General features: G+C 31.3%; 1 protein-coding gene across 1 annotated transcript; it reads left to right on the top strand.

The window, feature by feature from the left end:
- Slc6a14 (solute carrier family 6 member 14) lies at window positions 1-27,618 on the top strand. The gene is made up of 14 exons (XM_077107112.1): window positions 1-48; window positions 1,011-1,176; window positions 4,898-5,029; window positions 6,849-7,010; window positions 7,935-8,070; window positions 12,287-12,419; window positions 13,971-14,111; window positions 18,495-18,723; window positions 19,988-20,113; window positions 21,612-21,730; window positions 22,446-22,545; window positions 22,806-22,915; window positions 25,855-26,022; window positions 27,472-27,618. Exons 1-14 carry the CDS (start codon window positions 1-3, stop codon window positions 27,616-27,618), a joined length of 1,917 nt encoding a protein of 638 aa, XP_076963227.1.

The raw sequence follows: 27,618 nt of genomic DNA on the forward strand, positions 1-27,618 counted from the left end.
ATGGACAAATTGAAGTGCCCCAGCTTCTTCAAGTGCAGGGGGAAGGAGGTAGGGGTCTGGGAGCTGCTGGAGGTGTGGAGGGCCTGGAAGGGAAAACTTAAGAGGGGGGGTTAGTTAGTCTCAGGTTTTGCCTTCTGTGGCTGCTCCTTGTTCTCTTCATTTCTGTTCAATTATCTTCAGGTGTGCCTGAGATAGCCCCATAGAGTAGAGGAACAAGAGAACAGTTCTTATTTAGGCAGCTAGGAGACTTAGAACTACCTCAGCCTGGGAAGTGTCTACGAAATCCTGTTCTCTGTCCTTCTCTAAACTGTGGCCATATGCTGGAGGGTAATGTGAAAGTGCACTGTCCTTATCTGACCTAAGAAACCTTGATACCCCAGAGCACTTAACAGGTTGAGAGAGAACCCCTCTCCTCCCACTTACAAGTGCAGAGAGAGTTGCTCCACCTGGTGGGACAGGAAAATTGTCTCTGCATATTATTCTGTGACTTTTTGATTTTATGCTCCAAGACAGGGGAGACAGGTTAAACTTCCCTCAACTCCAAACTTCCAAAACGGTCAGCACATAAGAAAGGGAGTAGGTGAATTGTTTTTTTTTTTTTTTCCAGTAGAAGCTACATTTGATCCTCCTTCTCAAAGATCTGCTACAATCTCAAGAACATTAACTTTTCCTAATTCATTCTTAAGACTTTTGTACTTGAAACCTGTTTTGTCCTCTTCTGTTTGCCTTTCATGCTGGCATGACATTTAACCTTTTTACTAAACTTTGGATGATTTAAGCTGAAGGACTAGTAGAAATATCTACCTACAGACTTTTTTCTTGAGGGAGAAAATGTTGAGTAAATGCAGCTACCAGCAGAGATCTCCCCAATTTTGGAAAGAATTTCCCTTGGATAGGACGTACACAGGGTTTGTTCTTTCTTTTCCTCCATTTCTGTAACTCTATGGATTTTTGAAATTATGCTTCTGTGGAATTTGTAATGGTAGAAAGATATATTTTTCCTTCCTCAGAAGGTGACGGCTTCATCTGAGAATTTCCATGTTGGTGAAAATGATGAGAATCAGGACCGTGGGAACTGGTCCAAAAAATCGGATTATCTTCTATCTATGGTTGGATATGCAGTGGGACTGGGAAATGTGTGGAGATTCCCATACCTAACCTACAACAATGGTGGAGGTATTCTTTCTTCCTCTTTTTCCTCCAGTTACAATTGGGGTGCCTCTGAGGAAACTTTAAGAGCTAATAAAGGTATACAATAGTTTCAGTTAGTGGAAGGATGAACAACAAACATACTACCTGTATTATTAGACTGTGAGTTTACTGGCTCAAATTAGGAATCTTGTTTCAAAATATTCTCAAATATAAACTTGATAAGTTTTCTCTCATTTCTGAGCTTCTGATTTAAGATCCCATATAATCTTCAACTAGGACTTTAAAAAATGTGTACATCTTCCTGTGAAAAATCTGTTCAAATTCAAGTTGTTAATTTATTTATAGCTAAATCAAAGGAAAAAAAGGACATATAGTTCTATTAGACTCAAATGAATTGTTTGCTTAACTAAAACAAGGCATTACATTTTGTTATTTTAACTGTGGGAAAAGATGATAAAATGTAATTAAAGGTTTAGTATTTTTAAATTGCAATCTTTGGTTATACATATTCCAAATTGGATTGACTATGTAGGAGATCCTTCTAAGATGCAACAGAGTTTAGTTCAAGGCTATATGTTTTATTCTTGCAACATCATTAAAGTAGGATCAATTAGAAGAAAAAATAACTGAGGTGACATGCAAAGGGAAATAAAATGAATTGCACAATTCTTTAGTAATGTTGAAATATCTTTTCACTTACACCATATTTATTTACTTATAATTGCAGGTTCTATTAGAAGTGTAGAGGTGGCATGCCATCATATTTCATAACTGGGTACCAGTGAATGTGTGCCACTATAATTATTTTTCCTTGGTACAATAGGATTTTTTGTGATATTTCAATGTTCCCTTTCTTGCTAATTTGATGAATTAAAATGTTCACACTTTCCTTCAGATACTTAAGAAAGAAGATCTTTACTAAACACTTTAAGTGTAGGTAGCATAAAATCCTCTATGTAGGACTTAGGTTATTCAGTAGTGGGTTTGATGTAAGAGTTGGCAAATGAGTCAGAAATCCCAGTCCTTTTGGTGTCTTATGTCCTAACGTCCAGTGTGGTGAAGAGAAGCTCCTTTTGAGCTTCTTGACCTCACTGATTTGAATAAGAAATTCCCTTTGATGTGACAGAATACATACACTGAACAATTGCCATTAATTTCTAGGAATTGCATAAAACTAGTTGTAATTGAGAATTTTAAAATATTGCCAAAACAAAATAGTATTATTTAGCATATGCGTTTATCTTTTTTTTTTTGCCATTTCCTTTAAAAGTTGATATGCCCTATTGACTCAGTTTTTAAGCTCATTTGGGTCATAGATGATCTAGGTTCTCTCAATCCCTTCTTTTTTTCACTCAAGGGTAGAAAAGTAACACAAAATTCGAATTTGTTAAATGTTAATTGATCAGGTTTAAGAAATATGGTCAGGTTTGGAAAACTATTGTAAATATGGAATGTTTTGATCTGCAGATTCTTTTTAACAGTTTATGAAAGAGAAAGTGTCATGTTATCTTAAGATCTAGACCAGCAGTATTAATAGTATGTGGACACTATGTTAACAACTTATCAATCATAGTCATCATTGGTCATGAAATACAATAATGTGTGAAAAGTCATATATAAAACTAAGGAAAATAATCACTTTAAAAAAATATCTGTACATACAAGGCTAATAAAACTTTATTATTGTAGGTAATCAGAGATATTAGTATTATTTTTTTCTTCATATTTATCTTTGGTAGGACTTAAAATTCTGTTAGTGATATTAGTGATGGTATACCCATTGCAACATCTATTCAAACATTCTTCCCTATGTCTTCCAGGGTTAGCATTAAAGTAAAGCCACTTAAATATGAGTCTGTACTTGATTGTCTCATTTTACGTATAATCTATTTTAAGGGCTGGAAAACATATAATTCATAGTTATGATGTTACAGTATCATAATATGAAAAATACTTGAGGAAAAACTATAGACACGAGTAAATGAAATGTATCTAATCCTATTTTTATTCACATTGCTTTTATTAAACTTTGCCAAGACATCCAGAATATTTGACTAATAAGTTTAATATTCTGTCTCTGCTTCAATTTAAAATCTGGTAAAGATTTTAATGAACAATATTATTCCCAAAAGCAGGCAGAAAGAAAACAAACTATTAAAAAGTTTTAAAAGGGGTTGGGGTGGGGGAGAAAGGCTGGATAATTTAATATGGAAGAATTTATTTCTCTGAAATTGAAAGTTAACTATTCAGTTTAGATTATTCTCTCGAAACCAACAAATTTCTTATTGAGTAAAGAGCCTCAAGACTATTTGGAGAATAATGAATTTAATCATAATAACTTCTACTCTGAACCACATTTAGCATTTGTACGCTGTATTAAAAATTGGCGATTTATATGCCTGACATGTTGTCAACTGTTTTTATATAGGCCCAGTATTTGAACCCTTACCCAAAACTGTTGAGTTGGTATGCTCTCCACTTTTATGAGGTGCACAAGGTTCATAGGTTAGATAAACTGTGGAGATTCCTGGGAAAGCTGGGAATGGAACCACCATTTGACCCAGCTATTGCCCTTCTCGGACTATTCCCTGAAGACCTTAAAAGAGCGTTCTACAGGGATACTGCCACATCAATGTTCATAGCAGCATAATTCACAATAGCTAGACTGTGGAACCAACCCAGATGCCCTTCAATAGATGAATGGATTAAAAAATGTGGCATTTATACACAATGGAGTATTACTCTGCACTAAAAAATGACAAAATCATGGAATTTGCAGGGAAATAGATGGCATTAGAGCAGATTATGCTAAGTGAAGCTAGCCAATCCCTAAGAAACAAATGCCAAATGTCTTCTTTGATATAAGGAGAGCAACTAAGAACTGAGCAGGGAGGAAGAGCAGGAGGAAAAGATTAACATTAAACAGAGACATGAGGTGGGAGGGAAAGGGAGAGAAAATGGAAATTCCATGGAAATAGAAGGAGACCCTCATTGTTATACAAAATTACATATAAGAGGTTGTGAGGGGAATGGGAAAAAAAAAGGAGAGAAATGAATTATAGTAGATGGGGTAGAGAGAGAAGATGGGAGGGGAGGGGAGGGGGGATAGTAGAGGATAGGAAAGGTAGCAGAATACAACAGTTACTAATAGGGCATCATGTAAAAATGTGGATGTGTAACTGATGTGATTCTGCAATCTGTATTTGGGGTAAAAATGGGAGTTCATAACCCACTTGAATCTAATGTATGAAATATGATATGTCAAGAGCTTTGTAATGTTTTGAACAACCAATAAAAAAATTTTAAAAAGAAGATATACACAATGTATTTAGTGAAAAAAGGTTTCAGACCAAAATGAAAATAAATGTGATTAAATAAATGTGAGTATAAATGGAAAAAAAATAAAAACTGCCCCAGGTCACATAACTAAGAAGTGATAGAGCCAGCATTTTAATCTAAGTCCCTCTGGCTCCATACCTGTAATCATTCAACTCCTCTAGTTTACATTTATAGACTATTATTTTTAATAATTGTAACCACTTCATTAGGTAATACTAGCATGACCATTTCATAGATGAGAAATCCAAGGTTTAGAGAATCATAGAAAGTAGTAAATTTGAGACCCAAACCTGGAACACATTGATTCTACTGTATCAGGACACTTAAAAATGTTATGCTGGTTGTCAAAGTGCCATGAAGATTTTGAAATGTAATAGCATTTTTGTTCTTTTTTTGCCTTTTCTAGGTGCCTTCTTGATACCTTATGCAATTATGCTGGCATTGGCTGGTTTACCTTTGTTCTTCCTAGAGTGTTCATTGGGACAATTTGCTAGTTTAGGTCCAGTTTCAGTTTGGAGGATTTTGCCATTGTTTCAAGGTAGGTTTGAAAACATTTTCAGCATCATGCTTATTGGTCAATGTGTATATATAGCTGCATTCACTATGTGGGAGAAAAAGTATTAAAATTTGGACATGTTTGATATCATAGAATGTGAGAACAGAATGGTGGTTACTAGAGGTTGGGAAATAGATGAAAAGATGTATGTGTAGAGTTAGGAGAAATAAGTTCAAGACATCTATAATCTACAACTCTGTAATTTTAGAAGTCATAGCATGGTGACTATAATTGATGCCAATAGTATACTCTCAAAGATAGACTAGAAATTAAGTGTTCTCACCAATTAAATGGCAACTATGTATGTAATGTATTTGTTAATTAGCTAAATTTGACCATTCCACATTGTACATATATTTCAAACATCATGAAAAGTACATACAATTTTATCTGTCAATTGAAAAAATAAAAAGTACAAAAAATAAAATCCAGCCAAAGGAGCTCAAGAAGCACACATTGCTATTTTTCTGTATAGTGTGCAACAGTGGAATTTAAGAATAAAATGAATGAAATGTTTTTTGTTTGTGTTTAGTGTGGCTGCAGATATGGGGAGGGTTATAAGGGACAATAGAGATGGTTGTAAAGATGCCACTATTTTCTATTTTCACCTTTTGAATTCTTTTGGAACATCTTGTTGTACACTTACTTAACAGCTCTGGCTTTTAAAATACTTCATAAGTAGTCTTTGTCTCACTGTCTTTGCACATCTTTTACAAAGCCTCTTTCAGAAAACTTGAAGGGCAGGTCACTATTTTTTTCTTGGATGCTCCTAATAGAATAGGATACTAGTAAAGCTGAAAATGCCTTTATTGTTATTAAATATCAAACTGCCTTTCTCTCTGAAGATTAAATATCATGTTAGTATTTGCTAGCTGCTGAAAAATATTTGCAAAAAGCTCAAGGGGACATCAAAAATAAATTCAAGGTGAGGTGAATAGAATATTGTGCTGGAAGACTAGAAAAGCTACTTCAAAAGCTAGTCTTAAGCATTGGAGTTATATTCAGTATGCTAAACTGCATTTAGAAACTACTGAGTTAAAGAAATTTTGCAGGTTTAAGTTCAAATTTCACTGAATTATACAATTTATTTTACGTGTACTTGTAGAAATACTGTACTATGTCCCTTCAGAACATTAATTCAAAGGCTTCATTTTCTGCCTGTCAAAATGTTGGTTTATAGATGAAGATGTAAATATTGGTCAATGTGTCAATAGAATATGGGCTTTGAATATTTTTTTAAGGTTTTAATCCAGGATTTTTTTTAAAAATATTTTTTTTGGTTGTTGATAGAACTTTATTTTATTTATTTATATGTGCTACTGAGAATCGAACCCAGTGCCTCACACATGCCAGGCAAGTGTGTTACCGCTAAGCCACAGCCCCAGCTCATGGACTTTGAATGTTTTTAATGCCCACACTGTCCACTCTGATAAGAATTCATAGACTTAATGAGGAAGAGTAATAGACATAGGCTTTATGTAAATTTGATGGCTTAATACAGGTCTTCTTCCCTTGACCTTAATGCCTTTTCTAATCAACTGAAAAACTGTCTCATAAAACCAATCATCGAAGTAGCTTTAAATTTTGGAATAAAACTACTCAGTATTACATTCTCCATCCCTGATCTCTTCTAACCCACCCCCTGCAAAAGAAGAAAAAGAGTTATTTGAAACAGTTTTTTAATTTAAAATAGATTTTGTGGAAATTAAGATGCAGCTTCTTTTTATGAGTTAGTACAATAAATTTCACTTTTAATAAATTTCACTTTTTTTTAAGTTTGTTTAATTTTTATCTTTTCCAGGTGTGGGAATTACAATGGTCCTGATATCTATTTTTGTGACCATCTATTACAATGTCATAATTGGTTATAGTCTTTACTACATGTTTGCTTCTTTTCAAAGTGAACTACCATGGAAAAATTGTTCTTCTTGGTCAGACAGTAACTGTAGCAGAACACCTATAGGTAAATTTCACTGATTTAATTTTTAAAATATTATCATCTCCACATCATTCTTTTATATCTTCTAAATAAGCTTGAAGGATTAAATCCTCCTGGGTAGGAGAGAAGTAAGAAAACTAGAAATTAATAAAGAGAAAAAAATGCTATTCATAATAGTAGGAGTATGTTTTTCAGGGAACAATAGGTGTTATTAATTGTTGGGATAAGTAGCATAAATTTAGGTCCAATTTTAAGTAGTTTATAAGTCATTGGTTAAAACAGAATATAGCATGTATAATCTGAAAACTAGTTAACATGTTAATATTTGAGGGCAGGAAGGAAGGCTAAACCAGGCCTCTGAGTACTTCTTGCAGGCTTAAGTACTGGGCAGAAGAGAAGCAAGGAAATGGGAAACTGATAGAGAAAAGTGCTATCCATAATGTGTGTTTTAGGAAACAGTGGGTTTTGTTCATGTCGATATGATGGTAATCTTTGGGATAAGTAGCATCCATGTTGTGGGCTATTACCATTGTGATTACCTATATACAACAGAGCTTAAAGTTATAAAGATTTGTTGCTTTTGAGAAATTTGAATGCATCAATTTATCTACATAGTTTAGATAGATAAGTCCACCTATTAAAAGTTAGAGCACTAAATCTCAATGAAAACAATTATAGTTACTCTATAACTGTTAATAGTATAAATACTATCACAGTTTAAAGAGGCAAACAATACTATATTCACTCTAAGCTTAGGAGTAGAGAAGATTTAAGATGCTGCATGTACATGATTCCTTCTACTTGTAGAATGTTTTATTTTACCTTCACCAAGTTAACAATTTAGTCAGTAACTTAAATATTTATCAGTAACTTTTTTTTTCCAGGAAAGTACTCTTCAAAAGCTCAATTCACATCTGTGTCTGTATTTCTTTTTTTTATAATTTTTAGTAACTCACTGTAATGTGAGTATACATGGTACAGAGATGCAAGTGAATATGAGCTGGGTACACGCCAACAATTTTACCTGCATCAATGGCAGTGAAGTTTATCAGCCAGGGCAGCTTCCCAGTGAACAATACTGGAAGTAAGTATATTAGAGGATTTACTTCTTAAACATATGTTATTAAAAATGTTTATAAACAAAAATGGAATGTTGATCAGTCCTTTCTTTAACTCATATAAATATGCAAAAGGGGAACCCAGCATATTTCATTTGATTCAAATGTTTACATGTTTACCTATCCTAGGTGAATAGTAGTTATTTGCAAAATTAGCTCAGAGTTAACCATGTTTCTCATATAAATGAGTTATTCAGTGGGCAAGATGCTAATGATCTATTTTTTATTTACTAGAAAAAAATAGTCGATTTTTAAATTATAAGTTTGCAAGTTCTAATAATGCACATTTGAATGATAGGTAATATTGGGAGCAAAATTGCTTTTTTAAATATGCAATTCCTAATTATTTGGCTTTTACAGTTGCAACTGTATTGTAAGATTAGATATTTGGGGTTATATTTAATTTATTAACTTTAAATCAATTCTCCTTATACTGATCCATTACCCTTACCTTACATCCTTGACTACTGTTGAATGAGTTCTTCCTCATCCACATGTAAATGCCCTATATGATTTTTTGTATTTTAATTTTTTAAACTGATTCAGAAAAAAACATAAATTGTGCCTGTTAATGAGCTACCATGTAATATTTCAAAACATTTATACATTGTATAATGTTTAAATCAAGTTAAACACAACTAACTCTTAAGTTATCATTTTTTTATTAGAGCATTATAGTTATACATAGTAGTTGGGTTTATCCTGAAAAAAAATTATATATGCACTGAATTCTATTTCAGGTCAGGATCCTCCCCTTTTCTCTTCCAACCCTCCCTCCCATCCCACTCCATTCTCCTTCCTCTACTGGTCTTCCTTTCACTCAACTTTTTAAAAATTTTTGATTGCTTGTTTCTACTTATACAAAAAGAGAAATTCCCTGTGGTATATTTATATATGTACATGACATGATATTTTAAGAATGTATTTCTTCCCCTTTCCCATCCCTCCTCTCTCCCTCTCCATCTACTTCTTGTATATTACTGACCTTCCTTATATCTTTGTAATATTCAATCTTCTCATACTTCTCTCCTTTATTTTACTCTAGCTTGCACATGAGAAAACATTTGACTTTTGATTTTCTATGTTGTTTTATTTTATTTAGCATGATGTTCTCCATTTATAAGCAAATGCCTTAATTTCATTCTTCTTTATGGCTGAGTAAAACTCCATTGTGTATATATACACCAAAATTTCTTAATCCATTCATCTATTGATGGGTACCTGAGTTGTTTCTATAATTTAGCTATTGTGAGTAATGTTGTTATAAACACTGATATAGCTGTGTTGAGACAATATGCTGATTTTAGTTCTTTTGGGAAAATACCAAAGAGTACTACACCTGGGTCACATGGTAATTGCATTCTTAGTGTTTTGAAAAATCTCCATACTGCTTTTCTGAGTGGTTATACTAGTTTGCAGTCCCACCAACAATGTATCAGTATAGCTTCCCCCAGTCCTCATAAGCATTTATTATTATTTGTGTACTTTTTATTATTTAAAAAAAATAATAAAATTAAATTTTAATTTGTTAATTATGACAACAGGATGCATTATGATTCATATTACATATATACAGCACAATTTTTCATATCTTTGGTTGTACACAAAGTAGAGTCACATCCTTCATGTCTTCATACATGTACTTGCGGTATTGATGACCATCGCATTCCACCTGTCTTTCCTACTCCTATGCCCCCTCCCTTCCCTTTTCCCCTTTGCCCTATTTGGTGTTCATTTAATCCTCCCCTCCTCCTCCCCCACCCCCCTGCAGCATATTATGAATCAGCACCCTTAAATCAGAGAAATCATTCAGCATTTGTTTTTTGGGAATTGGCTAATTTCACTTAGCATTATATTCTCCAGTTCCCTCCATTTACTTGGAAATACCATGATTTTATTATCTCTTAATGTTGAGTAATATTTTTTATCCATTCTTCTACTGAAGGGCAAATAGACTGGTTCTACAGTTTAGCTACTGTGAATTGTGCTGTTATTTGTGTTCTTAATTGCCATTCTGACAAGAATGTGGTGAAGTCTTAGTGTTGTTTTGATTTGCATTTCCCTGATTGCTAGAGATGTGGAACATTGTTTCATTTATTTGTTGGTCATTTGTGTTTCTTCTTTTGAGAATTTTTTTAGTTCATTTGCCAATTTTTTGATTTTTTTTCAGTGTTAAAATTGTTGAGTTCTTTATATATTCTCAATATTAATCCTCAGAGAAGCAGCTGGCAAAGATTTTATCCCATTCTGTAGTCTCTCTATTCACATTCTTGTTTCCTTTGCTGTGCAAAGCTTTTAATTTGATGGCATGCCACTTACTGATTCTTGATTTTATTTCTTGGGTTGTAGTGTTGGCCCTATGTTTTCTTCTAGAAGTTGCAATGTTTCTGGTCTAATTCTAAAGTACTTGATCTATTTTGATTTGACTTTTGTGCAGGATGAGAGAAGTTTAGTTTCATTTTTATTCCTATAGCTATCCAGTTTGTCCTTTCTCCAAAATTTATTTATGGCACCTTTGTCAAGTATCAGATGACTGTTAAGTATGTGGGTTTGTCTATGTGCCTTCTATTCTGTTCCATTGGTCTTTACATCTATTTTGATGCCAATACCATGTTGATTTTTTTATTACTATAGCTCTATTGTATAATTTGAGATCAGGTATTATGATGCCTACCGCATCACTTCTCTTGGTCACTATTGCTTTGGCTGTTCTGGGTTTCCTATTCTTCCAAATGAATTTTAGAACTTCTCTTTTCTAGTTTGTGAAGAATGTCATTGGGACTTTAATAGGAATTGCATTAAATTTATATAGCACTTTTGGTAGTATGGCCATTTTGACAATATTAATTCTGCCAATTCAAGAACATGGGAGATCTTTCCATCTTCTAATGTTTTCTTCAGTTTCTTCCTTCAGAATTCCATAATTTTCATCATACACTTTTACCTCCTTGGTTAGATGAACTCCCAAGTGTTTTATCAGTTTTCATTTCTTTATGATAAAAACATTCAAAGTCTTTCCTTCTAGCTTTTTGATACATAATACATTATTGTTAGCTATAGTTATTTTAATCTGCAATAACACACCAGAACTTCTTTCTCCTAACTATAACTTAGTAACCACTGATCATTTTAGTAACCATTGATCATCTCCTAACTATAACTTAGTAACCAGTGTTCATCTTCCCCTACCCTACTCCCCCCAGTCTCTGGTAGCTCTATGAGATCAACTTTTTAATATACCATATATGAGTAAAATCACACAATACCTGTCTTTCTGTGCCTGATTCATTTCACTTAACATAATGACCTCCAGTTCTGTCCATGTTGTTATGACAGAATTTCATCCTTCTTAATGGTGTAATACTATTCCATTATGTATATATGCCACATTTTCTTTATCTATTCATCAGTTCATGGACACTTAGGTTATTTCCATTTCTTGGCTATTGTGAATAATACTTTAATATAATAGTGCAGGTTTATGCTGATTCCATGTCCTTTGTGTGTGTGTGTGTATACACACACACACACACACACACACACACACACTAGCAGGATTTCCGAACTAGATGATATTTTTATTGTTTATTTTATTTTTTGAGGAACCTATAGACTGTTTTTTAAAATATGAATTTTTAAAATTTTGATGTTGAATGCTCTCAATCAGCCAGCTAAGAATTAAAATTCTAGATCCATACATGTTGCTGTGGAAAATCATAGAATTTTGCCAAATGTTTTTGAAAAACATGAATAAAGCAGCCATTTGAGTTTAATAATATCTACAAGTATGGAATAAGGAAATATTTGATACAATTTTAGCTATTTTCTTCATCATTTTAATTTGAAAAAATATTGTATTGAGTCAAATGTAGGCATATAAGGTTAATTTCTTTACATAAAGAAATTTGAATTAGTAGGGGGAATCATTGGGGAAAGGAATCAGTAGCTTTCTTATTCTAGGTTTTGAAAATTTGAATTGGGTGTAGTTAACCCTGAAGTTCAGAGCCTGGCATTTTAATGAATAATTATACAATAGAATCTGTCAACAAAAGGCTCACAGGACATGGATGTATTAATAAACTACAATACACATAAAGCTTCCTTTAGATAAACTATTTCAAAAAATTTAATATTTTTAAAGACAAATGATTCTGTGTTCATAAAAGGGCTTATGTGTTTCAGTAAAGTGGCACTTCAACGGTCCAGTGGAATGGATGAAACTGGAGAAATTGTGTGGTATTTAGCACTTTGCCTTCTTCTGGCTTGGATCATAGTTGGAGCAGCATTATTTAAAGGAATCAAGTCTTCTGGCAAGGTAATTTGGAAAATACATTAATTAGTGATGATAGCTGCTTTCCAATTTCATTGAAGTTCAAACTCAAGCAATTATCAGATGCATATTTTCTACAATGGAGACATATGAGCATACGAAAGTTTTCTAAGTAGGGATTTTAGTTTTAAGTAAATACATAGGATCATTGCTATTGTTAAAATGAACAAAAACTAATACTAAAATTGTGCTGCTACAGAATTGTGAAGCTTGAGATTATTTTTTTTTCTGTTTTCTGACCTACCATATAAATAAGCATCTTGAGTGGAATTATATAGTGTTGTAATTTTTGGTTTGACAAGTCTAGATCCATGTGGAGTAATAGTAGCAAGACTTCCTTGTTGGAAAGAAATAGAAAAAATACCATGAAATTATTCTTCTAAATGAAAGTTTTCCAATATTGACTCAGAATCTTCTCTCTCAGTGAAAGGCCTCTTCTGAAAAACATTGTTACATTTTCCCTCTTCATTGTTTTATTTTTAAAAAGACTTTCCCAGAGCACAATGGCAATTTAAAAGAACACTGTGAAATTTTCTCTGTGAACAGTTACATGGTACCCAGAAAAGGGAATGTTTCTTTAATTATTAGATTGAAATTTTCTTAAAGGTAGAGGACAAGATAACTGTGGACACTATCTTTGTATTCCTAATACATTATCCAGCAAATTCAACTAATGTTAAGTCATAATGAGACTTGCAGTTATATCACAAAAAATACTGTGAACATCACAAATACAGTGGAAACTTTCTGACATGTTCTAATTGCACATTTTTTAAGCCCTTGCTTCCTTTTTGATGTTAATATTGGAAGAGTCCATTACAGGCCATTTATCCTGGCAATTAATTTTTATTGGTCTCTGGATTACTTATTTAAATAATCTCTTTGGGCATATTATCAAACATGGACATCTATGGATCAAAGAAATCATCCACATTAATGAAAAGCCAGCCTTAAAGGCAAAATCTGTTCATCTGGAACCATATGTTATTTAGGACAGAAGCAGTGTATTTGTATGCTATCAAACTCTCTGAATGGTAGCTTTAAGTAACAAGTGTTCAGTATTCACTTTAATACATTATTCAAGAGATTTGGATATCTATAAGATATTTTCCTTCTTATTAGGAGCTGAATATGTACTAATTATTGTAGATTTTTTAAATCATTTCCCTTCTCACCTCAATAATTTTCTTGAAAGGAGACATTCAGTCCTCTTAGACATTTATAAATATATATTTAGGAAAACATTCCAAATAGATCACAAGTTATCACTGCTAATGTACTGTTTATTTAAAACATGAGCCTAGGAAATACTGCTTCAACATCAAAGTGTTTTTTTGAAATGGATGATTTGAAAGTGAGAATAGAAATAGGAAATTATGCCAACTTTGGTACTGGTATTATCAGTACCTTTATTAATAACTTTATAAAATCTCCAGTACTTTATTTTACTAATCTCATCCATCTAATAATTTTACCTTTATACAGTTAGATACTGTGCTTTAAAAATAACATTGGCTTTTGTTATCTTTTTGGTAGGTGGTGTATTTTACAGCTCTTTTTCCCTATGTGGTCTTACTCATTCTGTTAATACGAGGTGCAACTCTAGAGGGTGCATCAAAAGGCATTTCATACTATATTGGAGCACAATCAAATTTTACAAAACTCAGTGAAGCAGAGGTAAGACTTAATTTGAATTTAATGTTATCTGAGGAGGTAAATCTTAAAATCATATACCAAAACTCTTTGGTTGCATGAGTGTCATTGTGCTTTGTAAAAGAATATTTAGTTAAATATATTTATGCATAAATACCTGCAAATGATGATTAGTACTATGTGATTTATTGGATAAATTCATAGTAGCTTTAAAGATCATTGTTGAAAGTTTAATGGTCTACTATGCATTTTTAATTTTTCTTTTTAATTGTAATCATAAGTTAATATTCCAAAAGCAAGGTCAAATTTTGCCTAATGGATTAAAAATTAAAACATATGGATTAATGTGTTTTAATTTGACATGGATTAAGCATTCTCTAACTAAAATTTATTCCAAAAATGTAAACATGTGCCAAGAATATGAATTGGGTAATCCCCTTTAAACTTAGTCTATCTCCAGATAATGGCTGTGTGTCGTGGCTACATAAAAATCTTTCACAATTTTAACTACAGAGAATGTTGACAATAATATACATCTATTCAGTTGATACAGCCTAAGAAGGCTTTCACTCTTTTAGTAGTTGCATCACATATTTGTCACATATTAAGCTTCTGGTCAGCTAAAAATTCCCAATCTTATGTTAAAGTCAAGAAACAATATGTCAATATCTGCCACATGAGTACTGACCAAAATGGATATTAATTTAAATTACTATGGTATTCTTTGTGAAACTCATGCTAATTTCCAGCCATTTTTAAAATGGAATCAGATATTTAATTAATTGATGTAGGATATTTCTGGTAAGTAATGTCAAGTCATTAGCTTTTAGTCATTGAAACCTGTCATTTACCTTTTTGAAATATGAAATGCCAATTTCTGGTCTTTGGTTCTTTTATTGTGCCCAATAATTTTCACTCAATGATAAACCACAATAGCTCTAAATTATGTTGGAACTATGACATTTTATTATTTTTAGTCTTGGAGGTTAATGTATTCTGATGTGTCCACAGGCCATCTTAATGCATTTCTTCATTTATCTTGGGCCTCACTCTTTTTAACCTTGTTTGTTAATCTCTTCCCAACTCAAAGACCATTTTCGGCGGTGAATAAGAAATAAATAAAACGGTAGTTGGGATTCATCACCTTCTCTCTGTTAGGTTATTAAACAAGATAAAACAAGTTAATGCATTTTAGAAATGGTAAACTCATATAACTAAGAACTAATATCAAATTATTTCAACTATTGATGTTATGTTATTATAGTTGCAACATTTTCTCTAAGAAATAGACCCCCCATTTTCTTAAACTTCATTACTTTGAGCAAAGTGGAAAAGCCTCTTTGATATTCTTTAAGTGGCTTTAACAAGCTTCAGAATCTTGTCTTTGTACTTCCTTGAAACTCTCCTGAAAAACATACATGACTATTTTATATTGTTCTGTGCTTCAATGTCTTTATTAAAAAAATCAGACCTATACATAAAACTCCTTGTGAAAGATACGATTGATTTATTCCTCTACTCCATCTACTCCCCAATACAACACAACCCCAGTCTTCTTTTGGGTTTGCTTGCAATGAGAATTGTTTTTCTTAGATGTTTTTTATTCCTCACAATTCATATTCTAAACACGAGATAATAAGTATATACTTCAAACTTTTCTTGGAATATATGAACTCTACTGAAATTTCCAGGAAAATAGATAACTGTACAAATTAATAATTAGAAGGGTCTTCAGAGAATATTTTACTAACTCCCTCATTTTATGGTGATGAAATTAAGACCCAGAAAGGTTCAAATTGAGTCAAGTGTACACAGTTAGTGCAAATTGAATTAAATTTTCATAATCCCTAATAATCTTGTGTATGTGTATGAGATTGATTGATAAAGGGGTTATAACTATGTTTGGAATTTCTGTCCATATTTGTTTGTAATCGAAGAAAACATGATGGTATAGAGTAGCATTCTTACATATCCCAGAACTGCTAGAGCCACCTCCAGCTCCCATATGCATACATAATATATCAAGTGAAAGAGGCTCAGAGACATGCTATTTATCTCTTAAGATGGAAAACAGCCTAATAAATAAAAGGGCATTTTACTTCTAACAGGATTTTACAATATGTAAGTCAAATAACCTTGATCTATGCATGTACTTCTAGCTATTTTTCTATGTCTTATCATATATCTATCCATCCATCTTGCTTCATGCTGACTTCCTACAATCGAACATCAAACTGTATTCTGAAGACCTAGTAATGTTTCACTCCCTAACAACTTTCCTTCTGTTGAAATAATATTGAAGGGGAAATTATTACTTTTAACTTCTATATAAGAAACTGAACATCAACTTATTTTATTTCTCACAATAACAATAGCAGCTATCATTGAGCATCTTATTAGTTGCTTTGCTTGTGTTATCTCATTTCTTTCTCATGTCATTCCTTGGATGATATTATTATTACTATTGTTATTATTAAAATCTATCTTACAGATGAAGAAACATACTTAAAGAGATTAAATAAAGTGAGGTCAAAGGGAGTGAGAAGTATTAGATATAAATATTTTTCTGACTCCAGAGACAGAACACTTAGTCACCATGTTATACTGATCAATCTGATTTTTAAAGAATGAAAAAGACACTTTTGCCTCAATATACACCAGCTCTATTATTTGAAATCAGCACAACTATTTTTTTTCCTTTTGGGGTAATGCTATATCAAAGCATTTCAATCTTAAAATGGATTAACCTAAATCATTTTCTAAAATTAATTAATGACCTTTAACAAAAACATAGAAAGGGTAAATTGTGAAAAGAGGAATGAAAACGGGGTAGGATTAATGAAGTATGAGGGGTCAGCAAGTACTAGCCATGCTAAGAATGTGTTTTTATTATTACTCTATATATAGAGTCAATAGAATGTGATTGTAATTGATATGTAGTGTTGATAGAATTCCAATCAAATTCTCAACACAGAAAAAGTGAAGAGAAATTGTCCTATTGGATGTGAAACAATATTATAATATTGTATTTATTAAAATAGAGTGGTACATAGGTATTGACATAGACCACTGGAATAGAATATTAATCTCAGAATTAGATTCATAATTAAATGCAACTTGATATATGGCAGAGGTGGCAATGCAGATCAATGGGGAAAGAATGATTATCCAATTGATAATGCCGATACACAATTCATATTGAATATATATGATTGATAATATCTATTATACTTGTACTGTTGATATCCCACTTAGGATACTAGGAATTCCATGTGTTAATATGCACAATAAAAATGAGGTTGAATTGAAATTTTAATAGATAAGCAAAACTTTTTCTTTCAGAATGAGATATAAATAGTATCTTTATAACCTTGGGCAGTATTTTGTTAAATAATAGGCATCATGGCCCACACATACAAGCAAAGATAGATACCTTCAGCTATGTTAAATCAACAACAAAGACTCTGGTTCATCAAAAAACACAATGAGGTGAAAAAAAGCCACAAATTGAGAGAAAAATTCAATGTATATGATAGACAAAGGATTAGAATCAAATTACGTAAAGAATTCCTAGAAATCAAATAAGGCATATAACCCAAGCAAAAAAGAAAGACTGAACAGAAGTTTTATAGGAAAAAAATTCATATGGAAAATAAATATTTAAAACCACACTAACCCTTGTATGTAACAAGAATAATCAGAACTCTTATTTCACAGCCACTAGATTGGATCAAATTAAAAATTCTGACCAAATGCTAGCAAGGATGTAGAGGAATGTGAACTCTCAAATGAGCTGTGGAAGTACAAAGTGATTCAGTCATTCTGGAAAGCAATTTGCAGAGTTAGTAAAAGAAAGAATACATGTACTTTTTGACATCATACTTCCCAACCTAGATTATAAGGATGCAGGTACAAGAATGTTCATAGCTATATAATAACAAAATATTGAGCAACCTAATGTCCACCAACAGAAAAAAGGATAAATTGTGATATATACACTGTGGTAGAAGAGAAGTGAAAAAATGATTAAAGCCACATGTATTTCATTGAGCCACATGAATTTGCCTGTATTCTTTCATTATTGAATTACAAAATTTTGAAATTTTATATGCCTCAACTTGATATTGGAAAAAGTTAATATTACTGAATGAAAGAGTAAATTGTAAAGTTTACATCCATTAATATGATTTTTTATGAGTTTAAAACCAAGCAAAGTTAAATACAAAGAACAGGAAATGATAAACTCCAGTCAGCACTGCAGGAAGGGTGATACAGTTAGGGAGAGACACAAGAAGGCTTTAAGAGACTCGTAACATTTTATTAAGCTGGGTAAATATATATATGAAATATTTTATACAAATGAAAAATTAAGAGCACGTGTTTAAAAAATTTAATTTTCTCTTGCAGGTTTGGAAAGATGCTGCCACCCAGATATTTTACTCCCTTTCAGTGGCTTGGGGTGGCTTAGTTGCTCTGTCATCTTACAATAAGTTCAACAACAACTGCTTTTCTGATGCCATTGTAGTTTGTTTGACAAATTGCCTCACTAGTGTGTTTGCTGGATTTGCTATTTTTTCTATATTGGGACACATGGCTCATATATCTGGACAGGAAGTCTCTCAAGTTGTAAAATCAGGTATGTAACGCTATATGTTATAAAATTTGATTAATGTAGCTCACTTAAGTCTAATATGGTTGATAGCAATTTACATTAATGATTTAGGATCTTGTATTTTCTTTATCATTTCATATAATGCAATTTGTTTAAATGATATAATAATTCTTAGATGATTTATGTAAACGAGAAACATTGTTTAAGAAGACACAATGCTTTTCTGGATTTTGTTTAGTATGAACCACTTCCTGCACAATTACAAGTTTCAGGCATTATAGTAAGCACGTTCCATGTATTGTGAGAAAACATATTTCAAATTCCCCTATGCAAATTACACATCAGATCTGAATTTCTAAACACATCAATATCATATAGAAATTCCAGTTATTCTGAATATACAGCTGTGTGAGCTTTAAAGGAATCTGCCTAATGAACTTCTTAACTTTAAAATGTTTAATTATTTGGCTAGAGATTCTTAGAATAATTTTAAGACCACCTTATTAAAATTTTATTATAGTTAGTATAATTTGATGGAAATACTGATAAATGATAACAAAATTTCAGGACTAAAGAAAGCCCCTGGAGATCTTCTTATATCTAGTTCCTCATAAAGGATGTCATCTACATCTTGAAGATGGTCAAATATTTGGAACATGATAGATCCTAGACTAGAAGCTAATTTTTAAAATTCTAAGTCAGTCCTCTGGAAAGTGAGAGAAACTTAAAATAGTCAAAACTGACAATCACATAATAAAAATGGAACAAAATGAATAGCATCTTTAAATGTAGCAGCAAATAGAAAACAAGATTCAATCTATAGTTTCACATACAGTTTTGCAGGTGTCCATAAACTGATTAAAATAGCATTGCTCATAATTATTCTGGGTAAACATTTGGAAAAAGACTAAAAAGTTCCATTCGTGTATCTTTCTAGATAGTGTAATTCCTTTAGAATTTTAAGCTGAGATAAGGTGACATAATCTATATTTCTACAATACAGACAATTGTTACTCTTCATCAATCTTAAAAGGAAATCAGTTGAACAAAACCATTAAAATAGTTAAATGTCTTATGGGAGAAATAGGCACTAGCTTAATTCATGTCCCATGTTCACAATGTAATATTGCACAACAACCAAGTTAAACACTTTAAAAAGTGAATGTGAGATAGTCGGTAAAGAACTTATGTCAAGGATTGCATTGCCAAATCAAGATGAGAATTTTGTAGTGTCCAAATATGTGAATTTTATTGACAACTAATTTAAAACACCATACATTTTTCTTAGGTTTTGATCTAGCGTTCATTGCCTATCCAGAAGCTCTAGCCCAACTCCCAGGTGGTCCATTTTGGTCCATATTATTTTTCTTCATGCTTTTAACTTTGGGTCTTGATTCTCAGTTTGCTTCCATTGGTAAGTAATAATACCTCCAGTGTTAACATTACCCTCATATTTTATTCCTGTTTCCTCTACTTGAAAACATCCTTTTCTTACCCTTATTCCTCCTTTTAGCTGTTAATTCTTCTAACGGCCACTCTGAATCATTTTTTTAACTTAAAATTTAAGTATGGAAAAATATAAATTACACATCTATTTGACACTCAAAAGGAACAAACAATATTAAGTCACATTTTCTTCAGATAATTTTTAGAAGACAAATGATTACAGGTGAATTTTATGTCCCTTATGTTTCTTTTTTTAATATTTATTTTTTAGTTGTAGTTGGACACAATACCTTTATATTATTTATTTTTACATGGTGCTGAGGATTGAACCCAGGGCCTTGCATGTGCTAGGCAAGTGCTCTACCACTGAGCCACAACCCCAGCCCCTCCCCTATGTTTCTTACTAATATAATTTACATGTTTTTTCCTAGAGGAAACTATCACCATGGATTGTGTGTTATTTAGTCTATGTTTGCATGCATTGTACATATATCCATAAATAATATACATTTAAATATTTCACATAAATGTCAAGTTAATGTGTATATGAGTGTATATAATATATATATAAATATATATATATATATATATATATATATATATATATATATATATATATATTACTCTGACAGGTTTTTACATGTATTTGAATCCATGTTGCTACATAGACATATAGATCTATTTAATCAACAATCTGTTGCCATTTTGTTAGGCATTTGGATTCCTTTTTTTTCCCTGACACACACTGCTGCAATGACTATCCTTATTCATGTTACACAAAGGAATTTTCACTAAGGTATACAACCAATTATTATGAAATAGTTTTCATCATATCATTCTCTTACATAAAAATTTTCGTAGTTTACTCTTTATAGGACAAAATCCAGGTTCCTTTAGTTGACTTTTAAAGTCCTTGTAAATCTCAAATATATTTCCTAATACTTTTACTCATCCTTCTCCTCTTTGCCAGTTCCCTATTTAATGGATATATTTATTTCTTAAATCTAAGATCTTTTTTTTATCTCCAATGCCAACTAATTCTAAATTAGTTAACTTTAAAATGTTTAATTATTTGGCTAGAGATTCTTAGAATAATTTTAAGACCACCTTAAATTCTCATTAGAATTTAAGGTGGTCTTAAAATTAAATTCTCATTAGAATTTTCTTTCCTTTAACTCTTTTTCAAACTACTTTAGCCCCCCAATGACTTTACAGTTGTCACCAAAAAAAAAAAAACCTTATAAAACAGATAACAAATAGAGATGCTTTTTGTTTTCATCAGAATCAACAAGTGGTGAGTTGTAAGATAAAGGACTCTAACATTAAAAACAAAAACAAACCAACAAAACAAAAAAAAAGTAGGGTTCAGAGTATATTCTCCACAAATATTTGTAAATGTGATTAATAGAAGTTGAATTCTGTGATTAACCTTACTGAGTTGACATGTGTCATTTTTCCCACCAAAGAAACAATTACAACAACAATTCAAGATTTATTTCCCAAAGTAATGAAGAAAATGAGGATTCCTATAACTTTGGGTTGCTGCTTGGTTTTGTTTCTCCTTGGTCTCGTCTGTGTGACTCAGGTATACTACAGCTTTTTCTTTTCATAGACAAAGTATTAATTGGGACATATGTCAGAATCTAAATGAAAAAAAAAGATTTAAGATGGTGTTTAGTGAAAAGTCTAAGTTCTACTTGGATTAAGGTTTTTCAAGTTTTAGACCATTTCCTCCCACTGTAACTTTGTTAATATTTTACAGAGGAGGAAGAGGCCCAGTAATGACAATTTCACATAGATTATAACAAGATTATAGACTTTAAACATACACTGTAAGTTTCTTGGCAGTTACTATAGAGCCTACAGATATTACATACCATCTTGACAATCAGCTCTTCTAAATGCTTATTTTTTCCCAATAACTCAGTATAGAAGAAAATGTTTTTGGGATAGTTAAAACCACATTTTTGTTTGTATTTGAAACATTCTTTTCCATATTTTAGCAGAAGTGAAGCTAAGGAGCATATGTTAAGGTCAAATTTTCCTATGAACATATATGAAAACAACACAGTGAATCCCACCATCATGTACATCCACAAGAATGGGGTCCTAAGTAGAATTATATATATATATATATATATATATATATATATATATATATATATATATATATATATATATATATAAAATAACTAAAAAGAGACAATAAATAAATAAATAAGAAAAAATTAATAGATTCAATTTGAACACTTCATCAAACACAAAAATAATTAGAAGTAACTGGCTTTTTTTTTTGGTAGGCTGGAATTTATTGGGTTAATCTGATTGATCACTTCTGTGCCGGATGGGGCATTTTGATTGCAGCTATATTGGAAATAATAGGAATCATCTGGATTTATGGTAAATAATGATTTTAAAATTATTTAAAAGTTTTATTAAAATAGTTTAAATGATTATTTTCATTATGTATATATAATCATACTATTAATAACTTCACTATTAGTAAAGTATAATATATTATAAATAAAATTATTTACAGGCAATTACTTCATTGTTGTGGTTAGGAAAATGTTTAGATGTAGAAAAATATGTTGGACAAAAATGATTGAGGAGCCACTGAGTAAGGGCTCAATGTACTCTTTGACATTTTTTTTTTGTAGGAGGAAACAGATTCATTGAAGATATAGAAATGATGATTGGAGCAAAGAGGTGGATATTCTGGCTATGGTGGAGAGCTTGCTGGTTTGTAATTACACCTGTCTTGTTGATTGTAAGTAATATTATACCATGAATTTATATAATATATACATTTTATATAATATATATAATATATACAATTCACATAATATATACATTTAAATATTTCTAGGATAAACTTAGACTGATTTTCACATTTTGTAGTATTTGTGAGTGGTGCCTCAAAGATGCCTAAATTTCCTTTGCAGTATTATTTTTGAGGCCATGGGTTGAAACATTTACCATTTAAGAAAATAAAGAAATTCCTATAGACTTAAAAGTTATTAATAACCTAAAATTATCAATAGGATAAAAAGTATCAATAAGATAAATAAAAACCAATTAATTTCTCATTCCCTAACAGATACACTGAGCCATCAATAATTTTCTCAACCTCTCTGCAAGTACAGAAAAGAGTAAGATAGAAAAGGCCAGATAATGCCTTCAAGAAATTCTGTTTAAATATACTGATTTCTAAGACAGCACTTGGATTACAGTGTGCATTTTTTTTATTTATGGGGGGAAGTATTTTACATCTGAAATTACTAAAATAAATTCACCTATTTCAAGAGACAATTGTTAATAAATTCAACAATTGGTGCTATTTAAAATCTGAGGGAAAGCAAATGGTGTCTAATTAATTTTATGATATATAGACATGAAATCTTCAAATAATAGTGTAGGAAAGTAAATGGATAGTAGGAAACACTTCATGAGATGGAGAAATGCCATGCACTAGAAGTAATGGTGAGATTTGGGTTAATGGCAAAGCTTCACAGATGTGTTTTAGTTTTCATTGCCTTCATCTTTCCAAGGTTTCCCTAGAAAAGACCATTAAATAATTTGATAGATATTTGCTTAATATCTGAAATATCATATTTGATTGTTTTAGTGGGTGTTTTTATTTTTTAAACATGAATTGATTAGTTTGCATACTAAATAGTTTGGGACTGAATGTGATAAATTAAAATATTTATATGCTTCCTATTCTTGCTGAATGACTGAAAGTGCCACTAAATATCACTCCTGTTATTTCAAAATCTCTATAATAAAATAAGCCCCCTATCAACTTATGATATCCAACTAGACTACTAATCAGCTAATTTTAATTGATTACACAGGTCTAAAATTTTACTTTAAAATGCTAAAATATTAAAGATAAAATGATACACATTGCCATCTATCTTTTATAAAGTCTTGTGTATTAGACTCCAATGTCCTTCATTCATCCTCTTGTAATTATATACAATTATGGTAACTGTGAAATACATTGAAGTACTGTAATTAAATTAATGGAATATACCCACTCAATTCTATAATTATACTTGCATATCTATTTATAAAAATTTCTATAATTCTATTGCTTTCTTATTGTTTCTAGTAAAACAAAGTCAGCTAAATTTAGGAAAATTAGTAGGCAACTTTTGGGTTTCATTTTGCTTTACAGATTTCTATAAATAATTTTGATACCTCAACGTTTCTAGTAGGTTTTTTAAAAAAACATTCTAAAACTGGGCCTTAAAGTGATGGAATATTTATGATTCAGATTTTTTCCATATTAACTAAACTTGATTTTTTTCCCAGAAAGAGGATGGAAGTGAAGTGTGCTTTCATAAGTATGCACCCGTAGTGTATGTGCAAATCCATGTTTTGAGGTGAAGGGATGCTCTCTGCAGTTAAAAATAACAGAAGCAATTGCTAAGCAAGAAGAGAAGCATGTCCACTAATGTCTACTTTTACATTCTCATTGAATTAAAATATATGCTGGCAAGCTATAGCATAGAATAAAACCATGTTATTATAAATGAATTATAATTTCATTTTGGATATATACCCAGTAGTGAGATTGCTGCATCAAATGGTGGTTCTAGTTTTAATTTTATGAGGAACCACTATAGTCTTTTCCATAATGACTTTACTAATTTACATTTCTATCAATGGGGCTCATGGGTTTCCTTTTCTCCCCATCCTTGCCAACAGTCCTGCTCCTGGGTGTATATATCTATTGGAAATGAAATCAGTAGGTCAAAGAGACATCTGCACTCCTATATTCATTGCAGAACTATTCACAATACCCAAGAAATGGAAACAGTTTAAGTATACATTAACTGATTAGTGGATAAAGAAAAGGTGGTGCAAATATGCAATGGAATACTATTTAGCCATAAAGAGAATGAAATATTATCATTTGCAACAATGTGGATAGGACTGAAGATTATGTTAAGTGAAATAAGCTGGGAACAAAAAGACAAGTATCACATGATGTTACTCACACATGGAATCTAAAAAAATTGATCTCATGGAAATTGAAAACTAGAACAGTGAGACAGGAAAAGTGTGCGTAGGGGAGCAGTATTATGAAATATTGATAAGTAGTACTGAGTTATGGTTAGATAGAAACAAGAAGTTCTGGTATGCCATTGCACAGTAGAGTGGATTTAGATAATAGTAGTATACTTTATGTTTCAAAGGGCTAGAAGAAAGGATTTTCAAAGTTTTAACAATAAAGAAATAATGTCTGAAGAGATAAATAAGTTTAACCTGATTTAAACATTATGCAATATATGCACGTATCAAAACATAACTCAATTAATATGTATATTTAAATGTTTTATGAATCAATTAAAAATAAAAATATAAAAATATTTAAATTAGTAGAATTAAAAGCTCAATAAAAAATTTCAAATTTATTTTACTTTCAGTCCTAGTCAAGTATTTTACCAAAGTATATGTGGAACAAGTATTTATATCTTTTATGGTGGTATTAAATTTTGGAAGAATTTATTCAAAGTAAAAATAGAAATTTTATTCATATTATTACCTTCTGGCTTGTTACCTGATTATCTTAGTTCTTAATTGTATTTTAATTTTAGTTTATTTGATAAATTTTCTTTGGAATGGGATAAAATGGTTAATCATATATGCAATAAAGTCTAATCTATAGCATTGTCTTTTCATTTTTTGTTTTTGCAGGCAATTTTAATATGGTCACTGGTGAAATTTCAGAGACCCACGTATGGTGAAATTTCATACCCTGACTGGGGAGTTGCTCTGGGCTGGTGTATGATTATTTTCTGCATTATTTGGATTCCAATTGTTGCTATCATAAAAATAGCTCAGGCTGAAGGAAACATCTTTCAAGTAAGCATATTAAATTGTAAAATACTTTATATAAATTATTTATCAGAAAAATGAACATTAATTTACTTTATATGGCAGTAATATGAGATCATATGCAATTAAGTAATAAATCTTTCTTCTTACTACTTCTATACTTGATATAATCATCTGTTACTAGTACATTACATTGTCTCCCTGTATTAGACTATAAGCGCCTTGTGAGAAGTCTTGTCTGTCTTGTTAGTGGATCATCAAGACCTATTACAGTACTTAACATATACCAGTTAAGATAAATATAAAAAGCAAATGACTTGTGATATCTTTGGGATAACTCAGTACATTGTAGAAAGTCATTTGCTTTTTATATACATAATCTTTACTTTTTTCCCTTTATTTTATTTATTTTTATGTGTTGCTGAGGATTGAACCCAGGGCCTTGCACATGCTAGGTGAGCTCTCTACCACTGAGCCACAACCCAGCCCCATAATCTTTACTTTTAAAGCCTCATCTGGTTATAACACAAGTCCTAGTAGTGTGTTTAGACTGCAATAGGCTTGGTAAATTATCTCAAACCCTATGTAGACCTTGAATCATCCTTTCTCCATGGAGGCTTAGCAGGTAGATTTGATTATGAATTTTTACTAGAACAATGACAAGGAGCCTTAAATTAAGTAAATCCTCTTACTAGAAGGATCCAAATCAATATTTTGACATTGGAACTTCCTTTCCTTTGTTCTTGAACCACATGCAACTATACACTAGTTTAGATCCTCATCTCACCCTCACCTCAAAGCCAGATGGAAATCATGCAAATTCAGTGAAGGTAACTGTAAGTGAACCTGTTACTCTAATGAGCTCACATGCCTTCTGAAGTCATTTACATATTTGATTAGTTTGATTGTTAGTATGATTCTATTAACACTTAGGTAATAATTTATTTGATTGTAATTTCTTGTTAGACTCCATTATTGAGTATTTAACTTTTTAACTTGCTATTTAATTATTGTTAGCATGGAAACTTAAAAATTATAAATGAAAATATAGTTTAATATTCAGTACAATTAGGTAATAACAATTTATTTAATTTCTTCTTAGTAGACTGCATTATTAAGAATTTAGATTCACTTTTCAACTTTTCTATAATTCTTATTTCATCTTTTATCTTCTGGCTTGTTACCTGATTATCTTAGTTCTTAATTGTATTTTAATTTTAGTTTATTTGATAAATTACTTCTTTGGAATGGGATCAAATAGTTAATCATATATGCAATAAAGTCTAACCTGTAGTATTGTCTTTTCATTTTTTAATTTTTGCAGGCAACTTTAATATGGTCAAAATTAAAGCATAGTAAAATATTTGCTTGTTAGCAAAGAAACAAAATGTTAGAATTAAGTTATAGTTTAATATTTGTTTGCAGATTATAACACTTATATTCTAAAACAGGAATTTTTTGTTTTTCTCATTTCAGCGCATTGTAAGCTGCTGCAAACCAGCTCCTAACTGGGGTCCATACTTGGAACAACATCGTGGGGAGAGATATAAAAACATGATAGAGCCTAAGAAAGAGATTGACCACGAAATACCTACTATTAGTGGCAGCAGAAAACCAGAATGA

This window comes from Callospermophilus lateralis, chromosome X (assembly GCF_048772815.1).
Source record: "Callospermophilus lateralis isolate mCalLat2 chromosome X, mCalLat2.hap1, whole genome shotgun sequence".
In the NCBI taxonomy this organism is placed as follows: domain Eukaryota; kingdom Metazoa; phylum Chordata; class Mammalia; order Rodentia; family Sciuridae; genus Callospermophilus; species Callospermophilus lateralis.

What these genes read in the sequence shown, in the direction of transcription:
- Slc6a14 (XM_077107112.1), top strand. Translation starts at nt 1, where the DNA reads ATGGACAAATTGAAGTGCCCCAGCTTCTTCAAGTGCAGGGGGAAGGAG. An exon ending in CCCAGTGAACAATACTGGAA is followed by an intron (nt 8,071 to 12,286) that starts GTAAGTATATTA and finishes TATGTGTTTCAG; the next exon opens with TAAAGTGGCACTTCAACGGT. An exon ending in TTCTCAGTTTGCTTCCATTG is followed by an intron (nt 20,114 to 21,611) that starts GTAAGTAATAAT and finishes TTCCCACCAAAG; the next exon opens with AAACAATTACAACAACAATT.